Source organism: Bos indicus x Bos taurus, chromosome 21 (genome assembly GCF_003369695.1).
Source record: "Bos indicus x Bos taurus breed Angus x Brahman F1 hybrid chromosome 21, Bos_hybrid_MaternalHap_v2.0, whole genome shotgun sequence".
NCBI lineage: Eukaryota > Metazoa > Chordata > Mammalia > Artiodactyla > Bovidae > Bos > Bos indicus x Bos taurus.
The window spans coordinates 41,515,831-41,533,247 of NC_040096.1; the positions used below are offsets into that span (position 1 = coordinate 41,515,831).

Genomic DNA, 17,417 nt, shown 5'->3' on the forward strand with positions numbered 1-17,417 from the left:
CTATAATCAAAAGTATATCTGGTAGACGTGTTGATGAGAATGTAGAGAAACCGGAATTCTTATACATTTCTGGTGGTAATGTAGTCCAGCCACTTTGGAAAAGAATTTGGAAATTCACCAAAAAGGTAAACAGAGTTATTGTATGACTTAGCAATTCAACTCCTAGGTATAAACCCAAGAGACCTGAAAACGTATGTCCACATTTCCAGACTGATGTTCAAAGCAGCATTATTCATTATTCCAAAATGTGGAATCAACAGGCAAGTCCATCAGTTGGACAAAGAATAGATAAACAAAATGTGATATATCCACAGAAGAGTATTGGCAATGAAAGAAATGAATTACTGACACACGCTGTAGCATGGATTTTAAAAACACTATACTAACGGAAAGTAGCTACTCACAAAATAACTATTTACATAAAATATCTAGAATAGGCAAATCTAGAGAGACAAGGTAGATTAATGGTTGCCTAGGACTGGTGAGTGAGAGGTATACAGGAAAGATGGGGAGTGGCAGCTAATGAGTACAAGGTTTCTTTATGGAGCAATGAAAATTTTCAAAACTTAGATTATGGTGATGGCTGAATAACTTTGTGAATACTCTAAGAACTATATCCTTTAATGGGTGAAATTTATAGCAGGTGAATTCTATCTTAATAACTAAAAATTTAAACTAGATCTGGTAGCTTTCTGAGCCCAAACACAATGCAAAGCCTTGTTTCTTTCAAAACAGTGACTGAACAATCATTACTATTCTAATCACAGAGTAGTATTAAAATTTATTGAAAACACTCCAACAAAAATCTAAAAATCAAGATGTTCAAAATAACTCCAAACTATATGAAATCACTCTCAAGTTTTAATTTCTCACCTATTTCAGAGATATTTCAGTCATTCTCTTGGCATCAAAACTTCAAGATACATAAATTTTAAAAGTGCCTAAATAAAAAGTTTATTTGTCCATGATGCCATTTAGGAAAAAACATTTTAAATCTGAACTTTTTTACAGAACTTTTTTAAATTTTTACACATTTCTTTTAAAAACATCTATTTATTTATTTGGCTGTGCCAGGTCTTAGTTGCAGCATGCAAACTTTTTGTTGTGGCATGTGGGATCTAGTTCCCTGACTAGGGATCAATCCCAAGGCTTCCTGCATTGGGATCATGGAGATTTAGCTACTGGATCACCAAGGATGAGCCTCTGCATGCTTTAAAAATTGTTAACAGTAGTAACAACAAGCTAAAGAGATTCATAATACCTGTTATACAAATAATGTTAACCTATGCACTGAAGAATTGATGCTTTCGAATTACGGTGCTGGAGAAGACTCTTGAGAGTCCCTTGGATAGCAAGGAGATCAAAACAGTCTTTCCTAAAGGAAACCAACCCTGCATATTCAATGGAAGAACTGATGCTGAAGCTCCAATACTTTGGCCACCTGATGCCAAGAGTCGACTCAGTGGAAAACATTCTGATGCTGGGAAAGATTGAGGGCAGGAGGAGAAGGGGGCAACAGAGGATGAGAATGCAGATGGCATCAATGACACAAAGAACATGAGTTTGAGCAAGCTCCAGGAGACAGTGAAGGACAGGGAAGCCTGGTGTAGCGCAATCCATGGAGTTGCAAAAAGTTGGACACAACTCAGCGACTGAGCAACAACAAATAAGTATAGTTCATACCTTTTGATTTCTTGTCCTTTTTGCTTAGGAGATTCACCTCCATTCAGGATCTGTTCTAAATTCTTTGTCTCTACTGATCCATTTGGTTCTGAATTGGACAGTCCAAGTAATGATCTTACCCGCTGAGATCGTACATCTAATATTGTATCTGTATAACCTACTTCCTGAAGATATCTGTAAGAGAAAAATAAAAATATTAAATCCCATAATTTGTTAATACCTGCAAACTTGTTAAATGAAAATTACATCAAAGGGTTTTAGAAAAATCCATAATACTCTAAAATATACTTTTCCTTTCTTCTCTATAGGCTAGTTTCATTTTTTTTTTTTTTCTAAAAGGGCTGATTACAAACCAAAATTTAATTGAGAAAGCATATAGATGGCTAATACTAATTAAGAGCCAATCATCCTGAGGCCTAAAAAGCTCTAAACCTTTTAGAAGCCGATTATATATATTACTCCAAAAAGAAAAAAAAAAATCCAGAAAGTTGTAAAAGATGAATAGAACTAAACCTCTGAACAATGATAGGCCACCTTGAAAGCTCAGCTCTTAGTGAGAGGTTAATGGATGGTTCAGTTCTCCTTCTAAGATCTAAGATCTCATTGCAGTCCTATAGACCTGTGGTTTTCAAATTTTCCTTCTTAGCTAAACCAGGTTACCTAACAAGGACCTACTATGAGACCTAAAATATAGATAATGGGTAATGAATGAGCTTGTGTGACAAATTTTAAAATTTCTTACCAAAGTACTGATATTTGACAGGCTAAAGGAAGATGTTAAAAAGAAGCCTTATATATTACTGACAAAATAACAAAACATTTTTAAGTTAAAGTTAAAGACAGGGAGACTGGTTAGGACACTACCAGAGCAAGAACTAAAACTGGAGAGAGAAAAAAATGTGAGAAAAATAAGATAAAATCCAAGTAACCTGCTACAAAAGTAAATATAGCAGTAAATTAAGATGAGAATTTTGGAAATTTTTCAGGTTTCTAGCTAAGATGACTGAATGGTGATTCTATTCAATAAAATGAATAATAAAGGGCCAGAATCTGGTTTTACAGGGTACCCATCAAATAATCATGTAGTATCTATCAAAGTGATAACATTTATTAGGTACCGTGATAAGGTCAAAAGCTCAGAAAAGAATGGACTGGGTGTAAAGATTTGGGAGTCATTAGTGTTTGGTGATATTTGAAGCCATGAATTTAAATGAAGTTACCCAGAGAAAAAGCACAAATAAAAACAGAAAGCTTGGGGACAAAAACAGCTAAAGTACTGGAAAAGTAAGAAAACCACAAAGAAAAATTAAAGCAAAGAATATGAGAAATTAGGGTTAAAAAAAAACAGCAAAGAGTAATTTCATGAAAGTAAGAAAAACCAAGTTTCAAAAAGAAATGAGGAGTTTATGTCAAGTATTTCCAAAGGATCAAATGAACAAAAGGGTCTCATAAATATGTTTGTGATAGAAGCTTCAGGGAAATTCGAAAATGGTAAACTAGCTGAGAAATGAACAAGGCAGACTATTCACATAAACTATTTTTAGAGAAAGGTTAAGAAGAGATAGACTATAAAGCCAGACAATGGGATTAGGCATTTATGAGAGAAATTCTGTGTACCTGTTTTCCCTAGAGCCGTCAAACTCTTCTAAAAAATGTGATCACCTTTGGGGGAAAAAAAACCCTCCACATGCTAACCATGTGGTCTTAAGAGGCCATCAAAATCCTAAGCAAACCAGGTAAAAACAACTGACTTGGTAGTTATTCAATCAAGTGAAGACAAATTTAATCCTCAGAAAGTATTCTGAATAAAACAAGGGATCCTCTGTCATCTGGAGAGAAGTGGTTTTCAGGAGAAAAGAATAAAACTAATACACAGAGGAGTAGAACACCAAAGAATTTAAGATATATTATCCTGGGTGCTCCAAAGAATTTAAGATATCAAATTCTTTAGAACACCAAAGAATTTAAGATAAGTATCCTGGGTGCCCTACTCCCTGAGAAATCCTCAAGTGATGCTCCAGCTCTTGTGTTCCTGACTCTTAGTTAGTTAATCAGCACTTCCATTAACTCAGCTAGCTTATCCTAGCATCCTTCCAAGCAATAATCTGTTTTTATTAAAACTTGAATTTTAGTCACCAAGAGTTCAGATTGATAAAAATTTCTTTGAATAGAACATTAGAAACTGAGATTATAAATATGAGATTTAAATACATTTACAGAAAGAAAAGCAAGAAGTGAAGAGTTCTCACCTGATAGCCTTCATACTTTCAATGAAGTAGAACCTAAGGTGCTCTAATGAGAGTAAGGAACAATGGGTTGAGATGCAGTGCAAGTTTAGGAGGGCAAACTGAGGGCAACAGGAGCAAGAGATGACAAGGGATATGGAAAAAGGCTCTATGAAATGTGTGGACAGAAAACCATGCATGTGTAATGGCATTCACACAATTCTATGATTTTTCTCCAAGAATTAATTAGAAACAGATCCAACAGATAGTATGACTGAACTAGGGCTGAAATCCTGCAGGTAGGTATAGTAAAATGACTGGTGGGATGAAGAGGGGTAATGAGTGGACAGCAAGAAAGCTAAGGGTACTGGCAAAAGGGTAAAGGATCATGGGGTCAAAGTAGGAGCTAACGAAGTAACAAAAAGAAACAAAAAACCCTACCACAAGAAAAAAACAAAATCAAACCAACGACTGGTAGAGGAGATATGGAAAATGAAGCAGTCAAGATCAGATCAGAGAGCAAATAACAGGGGAACCAGATTAAGAGAAGTGGAATATGAACTGTCAGATCATTCCAGAGGTAAAACAGTTATAGGTTATAATAAGACCAAGGGTCTAACCACACTTTACTGGGTTACTGAAGCAAAGGTAAAGATACCTAGGGTTGAGAAGGGTGAATAATTACAAATTACCTAAGATTTCAGTTGCATTCAAGTACCAAAGTTTTCAAAACACAAGGGAAAAGATCAAATAAATCTTTGTTTTATTTATTCTAATTAATAAATAGTAAAAAGATTTGCCACAGAAGTACTTCTAATAGAGCAAAGAATTAAAACATCAATAATGTTCCTCAAAAATTCAAGTAAATTTAGTAAGCAAGCCAGTGCTGAAAAGTTTCTGACAACAAGTTAAATTCCTTCTCTAAACCAGTCACAATCTCACTTAAAACCAAATATGTGAATTTTGCAGTGACAGGAATGAGTTGTGTGAGTATGAATCCCCTATTGTTTCTGACATTCTATTCCACAAATAAGAAAATAAGATCATTCTGAGAATTGTTTAAAGAAACATTCAGAGGATGCAAACTTTAAAAAAGATTCAAAATCTAACAAAACAAAAAAGAAAAAATATGAGAGCTATACACATTGTCTCACTATCATTAAATAATTTTCACTTGCCAAGTGACTAAGTAAACACTTTCATACCTAAATCCTTAAAGCTAAAAATGAACCATTACTCACTGTCTTAACAGTTGTCTGCCTTGCTTCCACGTTAACTGGCTATTTTGAGGTGCTGTGGGAGCCTCTGTGTCTTTGGTTTCTTCTAAAAATTAATAACAACAACAAAACAAGACAAGTTTCATACATGTTACTTCAACTCCTGATAATGCTGCCGAAGTTATCATAAAGTCCCACAAAAATATAGCAAAATATTTTACAAAGGATATAAGAAAATTAACTTTTCTTGAGTGTCTACTGTGGGTTATTCGTTTTAAGTGTTTATCCTGACAGCCCAAACACTTAAGCACCATTCTCGTTGTTTTAAAATTGGGAAAAGCCAAGTGTATATTAACTATTACTATAAGAAATTAAAAAAACAAAAGCCCAGGATTTGAAATATTATTAAAATCAATTTTTTAACTACCAGAATTCTGATTTGAATGCTTCTGAAATTAAAAATATTTACTATTTACATAAATCAACACTGTTAAGAAATTAGGGGCGTGTGTGTGTGTGTGTGTGTGTGTGTATATGTGTATGTATATGTGTGTGTGTGTGTGTGTATATACATATATATATATAAAATGAATAACTTAGAGTTTGTATCAGTAGATGCTAAGTCTATATACAAGACTCAATACAGTCAATTTCATTTTTAGAACTAAAAGTTAAACCAGAAAACATTTTTACTATATGTAAAAAGTCATATTTTATTCTCAGGTAACCAAGTGTATACATTAAAAAAGAGTTTAATGAACAGTTTAACTTCAGATGAGTTAACTTCTCAACAAGTATCTCCAGAGTGGTTCTTAAAACTTCATTGGCACTAATGATATAGAAATATTTTCCTGTAATTTCCCATTATAAAAATGAAGATAAAGCAAGAAAATAGGGCCATACACGACAAGCACTCACAGTGAATGTTAAAAAATCTTACCATGGCTTACTGTCATTAGTCTCCTCGACTCCTCAGAGTCATGTGAACAAATAGCTATTGGCAGGAATTCAAATATTCTTTGAAGGCATAACTTCTCTAGCCCTAACAATTCATTATTAGTATCTTCTCATTCTTCCCCTATATGCAGAAATATCTATAATTTCTAGAATTATCTCCTTATTATAGCCCCCATTTTTTATGACTTTTTCCTACTTATACCATTTTATTTTTAAATCACGTATAACATAAAATCATTGGCCAAAAGAATACATTTTAAAAAAGAATGTAATTGACCCAAATCCCAGCACTGAGAGTGTTAATATTTGAGATTTTCTTATTCCATATTTTCCATCTGAAGATAACATAGGTGAGCTTCTCCTCTCCTTAAATTAAAAAAAAAGTGTGACCTGAACTGCACTACAAGCTGCTTTTAACACTTAATAGACTTCAACACTGTATCCCAATAAATATAGATTAACACCACATAATTATATAATATTCTATAGAAAGTATATACCTATTTAACCAGTCCCTTGATGTTGAAATTTGGCTCCAGTTTTCACTGTTGCTAAAGGATATTCTTGAAGTACACTTAAGCATATACAGTTCAATGAATTTTGAACACACCCATGTAACCAGTATGGCGATTAAAAAACAAACACCATCAGTTCAGTTCAGTCCAGTCATGTCTTTGTGACCCCATGAATCACAGCACGCCAGGCCTCCCTGTCCATCACCAACTCCCAGAGTTCACTCAAACTCATGTCCATCGAGTCGGTGATGCCATTCAGCCATCTCATCCTCTGGTGTCCTCTTCTCCTCCTGACCCCAATCCCTCCCAGCATCAGAGTCTTTTCCAATGAGTCAACTCTTTGCATGAGGTGGCCAAAGTACTGGAGTTTCAGCTTCAGCATCACTCCTTCCAAAGAAATCCCAGGACTGATCTCGTTTAGAATGGACTGGTTGGATCTCCTTGCAGTCCAAGGGACTCTCAAGAGTTCTCACATCCATACATGACCACTGGAAAAACCATAGCCTTGACTAGATGGACCTTTGTTGGCAAAGTAAAGTCTCTGCTTTTTAATATGTCATCTACGTTGGTCATAACTTTCCTTCCAAGGAGTAAGCGTCTTTTAATTTCATGGCTGCAGTCACCATCTGCAGTGATTTTGGAGCCCAGAAAAATAAAGTCTGACACTGTTTCCACTGTTTCCCCATCTATTTCCCATGAAGTGATGGGACCAGATGCCATGATCTTTCTTTTCTGAATGTTGAGCTTTAAGCCAACTTTTTCACTGTCCTCTTTCACTTTCATCAAGAGGCTTTTGAGTTCCTCTTCACTTTCTGCCATAAGGGTGGTGTCATCTGCATATCTGAGGTTATTGATATTTCTCCTGGCAATCTTGATTCCAGCTTGTGCTTCTTCCAGTCCAGCGTTTCTCATGATGTACTCTGCATATAAGTTAAATAAGCAGGGTGACAATATACAGCCTCAGCACCCTAGAAAACTTTCATCATGCCCTTTTCCAACTCACTATATACTCCTTAGAAAGTATCAACACTACCCTGGTTTCTCAGCACAGGTTAACTTTTGAATTTGATATATATGAAACCATTTATATCAATTTTCAAAATTTTATGTGACCCACTCATGTTGTCAAGTTTGCTGTTCATTTGCTAAGTCCTGTCCAACTCTTTGCAACTCCATTGACTGCAGCACGCCTCCATTCTCCACTATCTCCCAGAATTTGCTCAAATTCATGTCCACTGCGTCAGTGATGCTATCTAACCATCTCATACTCCCCTTTCGTCTTTTAACTTCAATCTTTCCTAGCATCAGGGTCTTTTACAATGAGTCAGATCTTTTACAATGAGTCAGCTCTTCACATCAGGTGGCCGAAGTATTATAGCTTTAGCATCAGTTCTTCCAGTGAATATTCAGGGTTGATTTCCTTCAAGGACTGACTGGTTTAATCTCCTTGCAACCCAAGGGAGATGCCCAAGAGTCTTCTCCAGCACAAAAGCATCAATTCTTTAGTACTCAGCCTTCTTTATGGTCCAACTCTCACATCCGTACACGACTACTGGAAAAACCACAGCCTTGACTACATGGTCTAAAGAGTCAAAGAACAGAGTGAAAAAACTGGCTTGAAACTCAGCATTAAAACACTAAGATCATGGCATCTGGTCCCTTCACTTCATGGCCAACAGAAGGGGAAAAAGCGGAAGCTGTCAGGTTTGTTGTTGTTGTTCAGTAGCTAAGTTGTGGCCAACTCTGCAACTCCAAGGACTGCAGCACCGCAGGCTTCCCTATCCTTTATTATCTCCCGGAATTTGCTCAAATTCATGTCCACTGAGTCAGTGATACTATTTAACCATCAGTTTGATTATAATTTATTTACTTTTCTTGCTAAATAACATTTTCTTACAATAAAATACCACAATATACTTATCTATCCTATCAATAGAGAACATGAGTTGTTTCTAGCTTTTTACTATTAAAAGTAATAATACTACGAACATTCTTACACAAGCCTTGTGATGAATATTTCAAGGAGTGGAATTACTGTACCACAGGACATGCTTGTGTTCCCTTTAGCAATAGTTTTATCTTCCACTTTTCAAAGCTTTATGTCACTTCACTTTTTTCTTGTTTAAAGATTTACTTCTGGTTGTGCGGGGGTCTTCATCACTGTACATGGACAGGCTCTCTCCAGTTGCAGCGAGTGGGGGCTACTCTTCACTGTGGTGCTCGGGCTTCTCTTGTTGCAGAACACAGGCCACAGGCGCATGGGTTTCAGTAGTTGCAGTGTGGGGGCTCAGTAATTGTGGCACACGGGCTCAGTGGCTGTGCAGCACGTGCTAATTTCCCAGACCAGGGATGGAACCCATGACCCCTGCGCATTGGCAGGCAGATTCTCAACCAACTAGACCACCAGCAAAGCTCTCACATCACTTTTTTGAAAGACCTGCATGTAATACCTGTTTTCACTAGCCTAACTGAAAAAAAAAAAAAAAATTCAGAGACCTTTTTCACTTTTTATGAAAAAAGGTTAGAAAGAAAAACAGCCTCTTCAGCATTTGTTTTGCAGTGAGCTGTTGTAAAATGGCAGCACGCACCCAAGCAGCAAGAGAGGCACCACCAAGCTCCATATTGAGCCCCACATCTGTGCTTTATCTTCATTTATTTTGTGCACCATTAGCAAGATGTGTCCAAAGGCAAATTACACCTTTGCCTTGTGTCACCTTGGCTTATGAATGGGAATGTTCTACTTTTGGATAGTGGGGGCAATTTGTATTGACATCACTTTCAGAGCAGTTTTATCAATTTAGAATTCCAATACCCGTAGGTGCAAAATTCCTGGCTGATCCACACCCTCAGCAACACTGAAAAAAAAAAAGACATTTTTTCTCCTTTCACCATTGTGATAGGTAATGTATTGTGGTTTTAAGTTGCATTTCCTCAATAACTAATACATTTGAGCATCATTTCATATACTTACTGGCCATTTCTTTTACTAGTGACTTTTCAAGTATTTTGTCCCTATTTCTACTGTTGTAGATTTTTCCCCAAAATGGAGGGAAATAGGAGTTCTTTACAGAACTGGATACATTCTTTTATAGGGTTAAGTTTAGGATATATGTATTGGTATTACTTGGACAAGTGTATAAAAACACACACATCTTGTACTTCTTTCAAAACAATATTTTGTACATCTTCCTTTAACACTTTAAGTATAAAAAAGGCAATACTGATTCAATGTTTATCTCTATCTATATACTTTGACATAAAGAATTTTGTCCTGTTGTTGGCATGGTGTATTTTTGCCCATTCCTTTGTCTGTCTTCCACTAAACATCCCGAGTAGCTTTTCTACATCAGTAAAAATAATTCGTTATCATTGTGGCTCCTATAAATAAAATACTTGGATGCTATTTTATTCTTCAATTTAAGGAAGCTTTAATAGTTAAGTTTACATTGGGAGGTCCCCTACAGAAGGGAAAGGCTACCCACTCTAGTATTCTGGCCGGGAGAATTCTATGGACTGTATAGTCCATGGGGTTGCAGAGAGTCAGACACGACTGAGCCACTTTCACTTTATACAGATAAAAACAGATGTGTCTTTATCCTATATCTGCTGTGGGCAGGAGAGATTATCTGCTAATGACTTGACTTCATACAAACTTGCACCAAAACCAGTTAGCCAACTGTGATTCTAGCTCTAGGAACAATGGGGCTGCAACTAGCCTCTTCACATTTACACAGACCAAGTGAGGAGAACAGGCCCCAAGTTATAGGAAGCAGGGGATTTCCTGGCAGTCCAGGGAATTGGCTAGGACTCAGCGCTTCCACTGCCAGGGCCCAGGATCAATACCTGGTTGGGGAACTAATCCTGCAAGCCACACAACACAGAACAGGCAAAACAAAACAAAGTGACTGCTTATTTTCTGACTACTCTAGCCATATTAGAAAAAAAATGAATTAAAGGAAAGCTATGAAGGCATCAGGTTTCCTCTGTCCTGAACCACTATACTCCCTCAAACTATGGAGGACTGCTATAGTAAAGAAAGTATTACTGAAAATATACAGGTTTTACATCTTATATCACTTACTGTTGCTTTTCCAAGGAAGACGTAATCTTGTCCCTGACTCATCAGTGAGTCTTCATAACCACTTAAAAGCTAGATCAAAGGAAATCCATGCCACTACTATCTTGCTCTCTTAATTTTATATATGACAACAACTAGGAAAATGAGTGTGTGTGTCTCTGTTAGTCACTCAATTGTGTCTGATTCTGTGACCCCATGAACTATATATAGCCTGCCAGGCTCCTCTGTCCATGGAATTCTCCAACAGTACTGGACTAGGTTGCCATTCCCTTCTCCAGGGGATCTTCCCAACCCAGGGACTGAACTTGGGTTGACTGCACTGCAGGCAAGTTCTTTACTATCTGAGCCATCAGGGAAGACAGGAAGATACAGTGTGGTGCTAAAACTTGTAAGTGGAGAAGACCTAAAAATAAATCAACTACAGATTATACATATAGGGTGTTTCAGCCAAGTTTTTTTAAGTACTTAATATTAAAGTAAAAGATAATAAGCTAAATTTTTACAAATCTAACATTTAACTGTAAAAATAAAAATTCATACTTTTCTTATTTTCCTTATTAAATATGCTTTAACTTCATTAGGTATGAAAGCAACTATAATTTTCCTGGTGGCTCAGTGATAAAGAATCCACCTACAATGCAGGAGACTTACAGAATATGCAGGTCTGACCTCTGGGTCAGGAAGATCCTCTGGAGTAGGAAATGGCAACCCACTCCAATATTCTTGCCTGGGAAATCCCACGGGCAGAAGAGCCTGGTGGGCTCAATCCACGGTGTCACAAAAGACTTGGATATGACTGAGTGACTAAACAACAACAAGGCAGCTACAGAAGAAGAAAATTTGTATATTCAAATGAAGACATATTTTTTCCTTATCTTAGTAACCAGCAGCCAAGAACAGTATAGAATTCAGTTTGCTTGCACTAGCAAAATGCATATATAAATGGGCTCTCTCTATATATATCAGAAAGTATTCCCCAATATTATATAAATCAAAATATTTGTTCCTTATTAAACTTTTAGTCTACTCAAATTGTAATCATAGGGAACCCTAAAATTAACACTGAACTGTTAGCCTTTTCTTATATCCAGCTTTTCTCTTCCCTGCATAATTGTTCATCACATTCTACTCTTACACTATTTTAGTAAAGAGCAAGGTCAACTGGAGAAAACGTTTTCCTTCCCGTTATCTTTATCTGGCTGCCTCCATAGTTCCCAAATTCAAATTTCCAATTTCTTTAGGACTAAACTGAGTTAATCATAGCATCTCTAGGAAAAAAAAAGTTAACTTTTTAATAGTACAAAATTAAGTTTATGTAGGGGTTTCCTGATGGCTCAGACAGTGAAGAATCTGCCTACAATGCAGGAGATGAGAGTTCGATTCCTGGGTTGGGATCATCCCCTGGAGAAGGGAAGAGCAATCCACTCCGGTATTCTTGCCTAGAAAATTCTATGGACAGAGGAATGTGGTGGGCCACAGTCCATGGGGTCTCAAAGAGTCGGACACAACTGAGCAACTAACATACACAAGCTTAAGTAGAATCAAACAAAAATTGCCTATAGGTGTACAGAGAGTTACGCATTCCCTTTCACTTCTAATTGTGACCAAAAATACACCTAGTTTTACACAGGTTTCAAAACAAGAAAAATAAGACAACCTCAGGATTGATGAGGAGGTAGATGAAACTAACTTTTACTATTATTTTCCCTCAAATTCTAGAAAGCATTATAATAGTTATCTAAGTAACCAATGCTATCAAAGCAAAATGGAGGTAAAGAGAACATGTCTGTTACCAAAAGTGAGCTTAAACCAGTTTTTCTAGAATGGAGGGGATGAAGGGCAGAGATTAACAGAAGAATCAAGTTTACCTGATTCAAAGGTTGGCATTTTCAAGTCACCTTGGTTCAGTTCTGTGCCATATTTTAATTTGTGATATTTTGCCCTGAAAATTTAATAATAAATTATTTAAAGAAAAAAAAGTTTTATTTTCCTTTCTACACAGTTTAATAACTACTGGTATATATTTCTTAAATGACAAATTTAAAAAAGCATATGGATGTCAGTTTCTTTAAACTTTAGTTGCAAAAGAAGTTAGAGGGAAAAAATATACTGCATGTACAAGAAAAAAAAAAAAGATAAATTATCCAAATAAGATACACACCCAAGTAAAGATAAATTTTTCCTAATTTGTTTACCAAAAAAAGCAAAAAACCCCCGAAACTTAGACTCTACAATAAAAAATATTACTTCAATTTAAAGATTTTAATCTTTTTTCTTTTGCCATATAAGGATCGAATCAAAATATCATCCTGTATTTTGGGCAAATCTTTGTGTCTTTCAGACAGTTTTCAAATACACTGTACAATAACATGTGAGAATAATATTGTTCTACTTTTATTTTATTCATACAAGAAAATAAGGGACACCTACCTTTCTTGTTTTAATGCATACTCTAACATCTTTATTCTTCTTACTAAATCCTTCTTCAAGTTTTCTTGACCTTTTCTTTCTCCTTGCAAAAATGCTATCCGAGCCTAAAAATATAAAAAGTTCATTTATTTTTACTTTTTAACTATACAGGAAATTGAAAAAAGGAAAGCAATAAACATAAAATTCTGCACTTTTATTCATTATAGCAAGACTTAAAACTCATAGTAGTTGATCAAACTTTCTGTGTTAGAAAATAGTCACTTTAAAATAAAGATAACTACAAATTAGCTATTTACATATAATCCTTATGGTCTCTACTACTAACAATTTTCACATAATTTTAAAAGGAAATTTTATATGTAAAAATTACACCTAATTCCTAACAAACAAGTTACAAAGAACAAAGTTATCATAGTCACGTTTTTCCTCAAATTATATATTGGTTGTTTTAAAAAGTCATATTATCTCAAAAACATTTCTTTCATGAAACATTTAAAAATTTATAATCTTCCCCTTTCTGACCACCACACTTCAAAAGGTTTCAACTCTTGAAACAATTATCCAAAGTATCACAAGTATTAGGTTGGTGAACAAGTAATTGCAGCTTTGGACCCAGAATTTAAAATCATTACAACTAGGCTCAAACACATCTTCATTAACCAAAATAGGAACCATTACAATCAACACATTTTTGCAAATGACAGATGTTTGTTTATTCCTGTACCATAAAATCCTGAGCTTCAAGATTCAACAAACTCTTGGAAAGCAATTTGCATCCTGCTGGTTGTAGAAGCATTTTTTCTACAAAAAGTTGTCAAGATGCTTTAAGAAGTGGTAGTTGGTTGGCAAGAGATCAGGTGAATGAGCCAAAACTTCACATTGAACTTTTGAAGCGTGGGCTGTGTGACATGTGATCAGGCATTGTTGTGGAGAAGAACCGGGCCCTTTCTCCTGACCAATGCTGGCTGTAGGTGATGCAGATTTCTAGGCAGCTCATCAATTTGCTGAGCGTATTTCTCAAATGTAATGGTTTCACTGGGATTCAGAAAGCTGTTGTGGACCAGACGGTCAGCAGACCACCAACAGTGACATGATCTTTTTTTTGGTTCAAGTTTGGCTCTGGGAAGTGCTTTGGAGCTGCTTCTTGATTCAGCCACTGAGGTGACTGTTGGCAGCTGTTGTACAAAATCACTTTTCATCACAGGTCATAATCCAATTAAGAAATGGTTTGCTGTTGTTGAGTAGAAGAAGAGAAGACAACACTTCAAAAGGACAATTTTTAAAATTTCTGGTTAACAGATGAGGAAGCCATTTATCAAGGTTTTTCACTTTTCCAATTTGCTTCAAATTTTGAATGACTGTAGAATGGTTGACACTGAGTTCTTCAACAACATCTTGCGTAGTTGTAAAAGAATCAGCTTTGATGATCCTCTCAGTAGGTCTTGTCAACTTTCAATGGCCAGCCACTGCACCCCTTATTTTCAAGGCTCTAGTCTCCTTTGCAAAGCTTCTTGTCCCACCCCTGCACTATACCTTCATCAGCAGTTTCTGGGCCAAATGCAATGATGATGATGTGAGCTGTCTCCACTGCGTTACAACTCATTGTGAACGTGAATAAGAAAATTATTCAAATTTGCTTTTTGTCTAACATCAATTCCCTAGTCTAAAATACATATAACAAGTAATGAGTCATTAATAAGAAAAAAATGTGCATTAAAATGATGTCTAATATAATCACATTTAAGAATGTATTCCAATATCAATGGTATAGTTCAAGAATGCAAAACAGCAATTATTTTCTGCAATTACTTCTCGCACCAATCTAACAACTGAAGTCATATGTTCAACAACATCATTACATTCTACTGTCATTTGTCTACAGTGAATTTTTTTTTCCTTTTAATTGCCTTATTTCCTTAGACAAATCTCCATCTTTTTCTGGCCGTTCCCAGAATGTCAACCTCCTTTATTTACCCACGTTAAAGAGTGATATGTTTTAGAAGACTGGCATCTGAATGAGGTATTTCCTGTTATAAACATGTGTGCAATAAAATTAATTTTCATCATTTTGCTGAGATGACCCATAGATGTATTTCTTCATTAAGAGAAAGTAAGCTACTCAATAACCTAAATTATGGTTAATTTAAAAAGTTTTTTTTAAGTTTCAGTGAACATGGAATCAGAACAAATGAATTCATCTGGATGATTTAACACATTAAGTTTGGGAAAATTAAGTAAAATCATCCACAACTCCAGAAGACCTGAAAATGATACACAGCTATATAACATAGTCTAAATGCAAGTTTCAAAACAAAAATAAAGATCTAGGAGAATGATAAAGATTCAAAACCTAATAATAGTCTAAGATCCATAAGAGAAAAGAAGAACTTCTGACTCTCTTAAGCTGTGAAGCAAAGGTAAAATATGTCAATTTCATTATACAGAATCAAGAATTTCTGATTGAGGGTTTTCTTCTGAATTGGCTTAAGACAAAAAAAAAAAACCAAAACCATGAATCACGTACTATACGTGACTCCAAATTCTAGATCTCAGAAGTATTTTACAGTTAGCACCAGAAGATGATGAAAGAGTTCATAATAAATTTATTCTGCTTCTTAATAAGGAGTTACTGGAGATTTTCAGGTTGAAAAAGGCACTGCAAACTTTAAAAAATCTTTTTTGGAATTTTGGTATTAAAAAAACATTCAAACCTAGAGAATCTAATAAATGAAACAAAGAAGCACAAATTATGTAAAAAAACAGGAACACAGAAGCAGTTTCTGGACAGGAGCTAAAAGGGGATAATTTACAAAGACATAAGACAACAAAATGGTAAGAATTCATTAAAATTTAGAAACCTTAAAGGACACAGTTTAATTCAAAAAACCTGAAGAGGGGGGTAAAAAAACAGATTAACAATGGAAAAGACATCACTATTGGAACTGACCTTACAATTTTAACAGACTAAAAAGGTAAATATTATGTCTTATAGTGATAATAAGGACCAATTAAATAACAGATTTGGCATTTGGTAAAGGATCAATGCAAAGAAATAGAGGAAAACAATAGAATGGTAAAGGCTAGAGATCTCTTCAAGAAAATTAGAGATACCAAGGGGACATTTCATGCAAAGATGGGCTTGATAAAGGACAGAAATGGTATGGACCTAACAGAAGCAGAAGATATTAAGAGGTGGCAAGAATACACAGAAAAACTGTACAAAAAAAATCTTCACAACCAAGATAATCACGATCGTGTGATCATCACTCACTCACCTACAGCCAGACATCCTGGAATGTGAAGTCAAGTGGGCCTTAGACAGCATCACTACAAACAAAGCTAGTGGAGGTGATGGAATTCCAGTTGAGCTATTTCAAATCCTGAAAGATGATGCTGTGAAAGTGCTGCACTCAAAATGCCAGCAAATTTGGAAAACTCAGCAGTGGCCACAGGACTGGAAAAGGGCAGTTTTCATTCCAATCCCAAAGAAAGGCAATGCCAAAAGAATGCCCAAACTACTGCACAATTGCACTCATCTCACACGCTAGTAAAGTAATGCTCAAAATTCTCCAAGCCAGGCTTCAGCAGTACATGAACCGTGAACTTCCAGATGTTCAAGCTGGTTTTAGAAAAGGCAGAGGAACCAGAGATCAAATTGCCAACATCCGCTGGATCATGGAAAAAGCAAGAGAGTTCCAGAAAAACATCTATTTCTGCTTTACTGACTTAGCCAAAGCCTTTGACTGTGTGGATCACAAGAAACTGTGGAAAATTCTGAAAGAGATGGGCATACCAGACCACCTGACCTGCCTCTTGAGAAACCTACATGCAGGTCAGGAAGCAACAGTTAGAACTGGACATGGAACAACAGACTGGTTCCAAATAGGAAAAGGAGTACATCAAGGCAGCATATTGTCACCCTGCTTATTTAACTTCTATGCAGAGTACATCATGAGAAACGCTGGGCTGGAAGAAGCATAAGCTGGAATCAAGACTGCCGGGAGAAATCTCAATAACCTCAGATATGCAGATGACACCACCCTTATGGCACAAAGTGAAGAGGAACTAAAAACCCTCCTGATGAAAGTGAAAGAGGAGAGTGAAAAAGTTGGCTTAAAGCTCAACATTCAGAAAACGAAGATCATGGCATCCAGTCCCATCACTTCATGGCAAATAGATGGGGAAACAGTGGAAACAATGGCAGACTTTATTTTGGGGGCTCCAAAATCACTGCAGATGGTGACTGCAGCCATGAAATTAAAAGACCCTTACTCCTTGGAAGGAAAGTTATGACCAACTTAGATAACATATT

General features: G+C 35.9%; 1 protein-coding gene across 4 annotated transcripts in view; it reads right to left on the reverse strand.

The window, feature by feature from the left end:
• STRN3 (striatin 3) overlaps positions 1-17,417 on the reverse strand; it is a 107,460-nt gene that overhangs the window by 47,310 nt on the left and 42,733 nt on the right. For all 4 annotated transcript variants that reach the window (XM_027521396.1, XM_027521400.1, XM_027521398.1 and 1 more), the window contains exons 2-5: positions 13,106-13,209; positions 12,544-12,617; positions 5,150-5,231; positions 1,684-1,857 (exon numbers count right to left, since the gene is read on the reverse strand). In XM_027521396.1, coding sequence (XP_027377197.1) covers positions 1,684-1,857; positions 5,150-5,231; positions 12,544-12,617; positions 13,106-13,209 — 434 coding nt within the window. The remainder of the gene's footprint in view (positions 1-1,683; positions 1,858-5,149; positions 5,232-12,543; positions 12,618-13,105; positions 13,210-17,417) is intronic.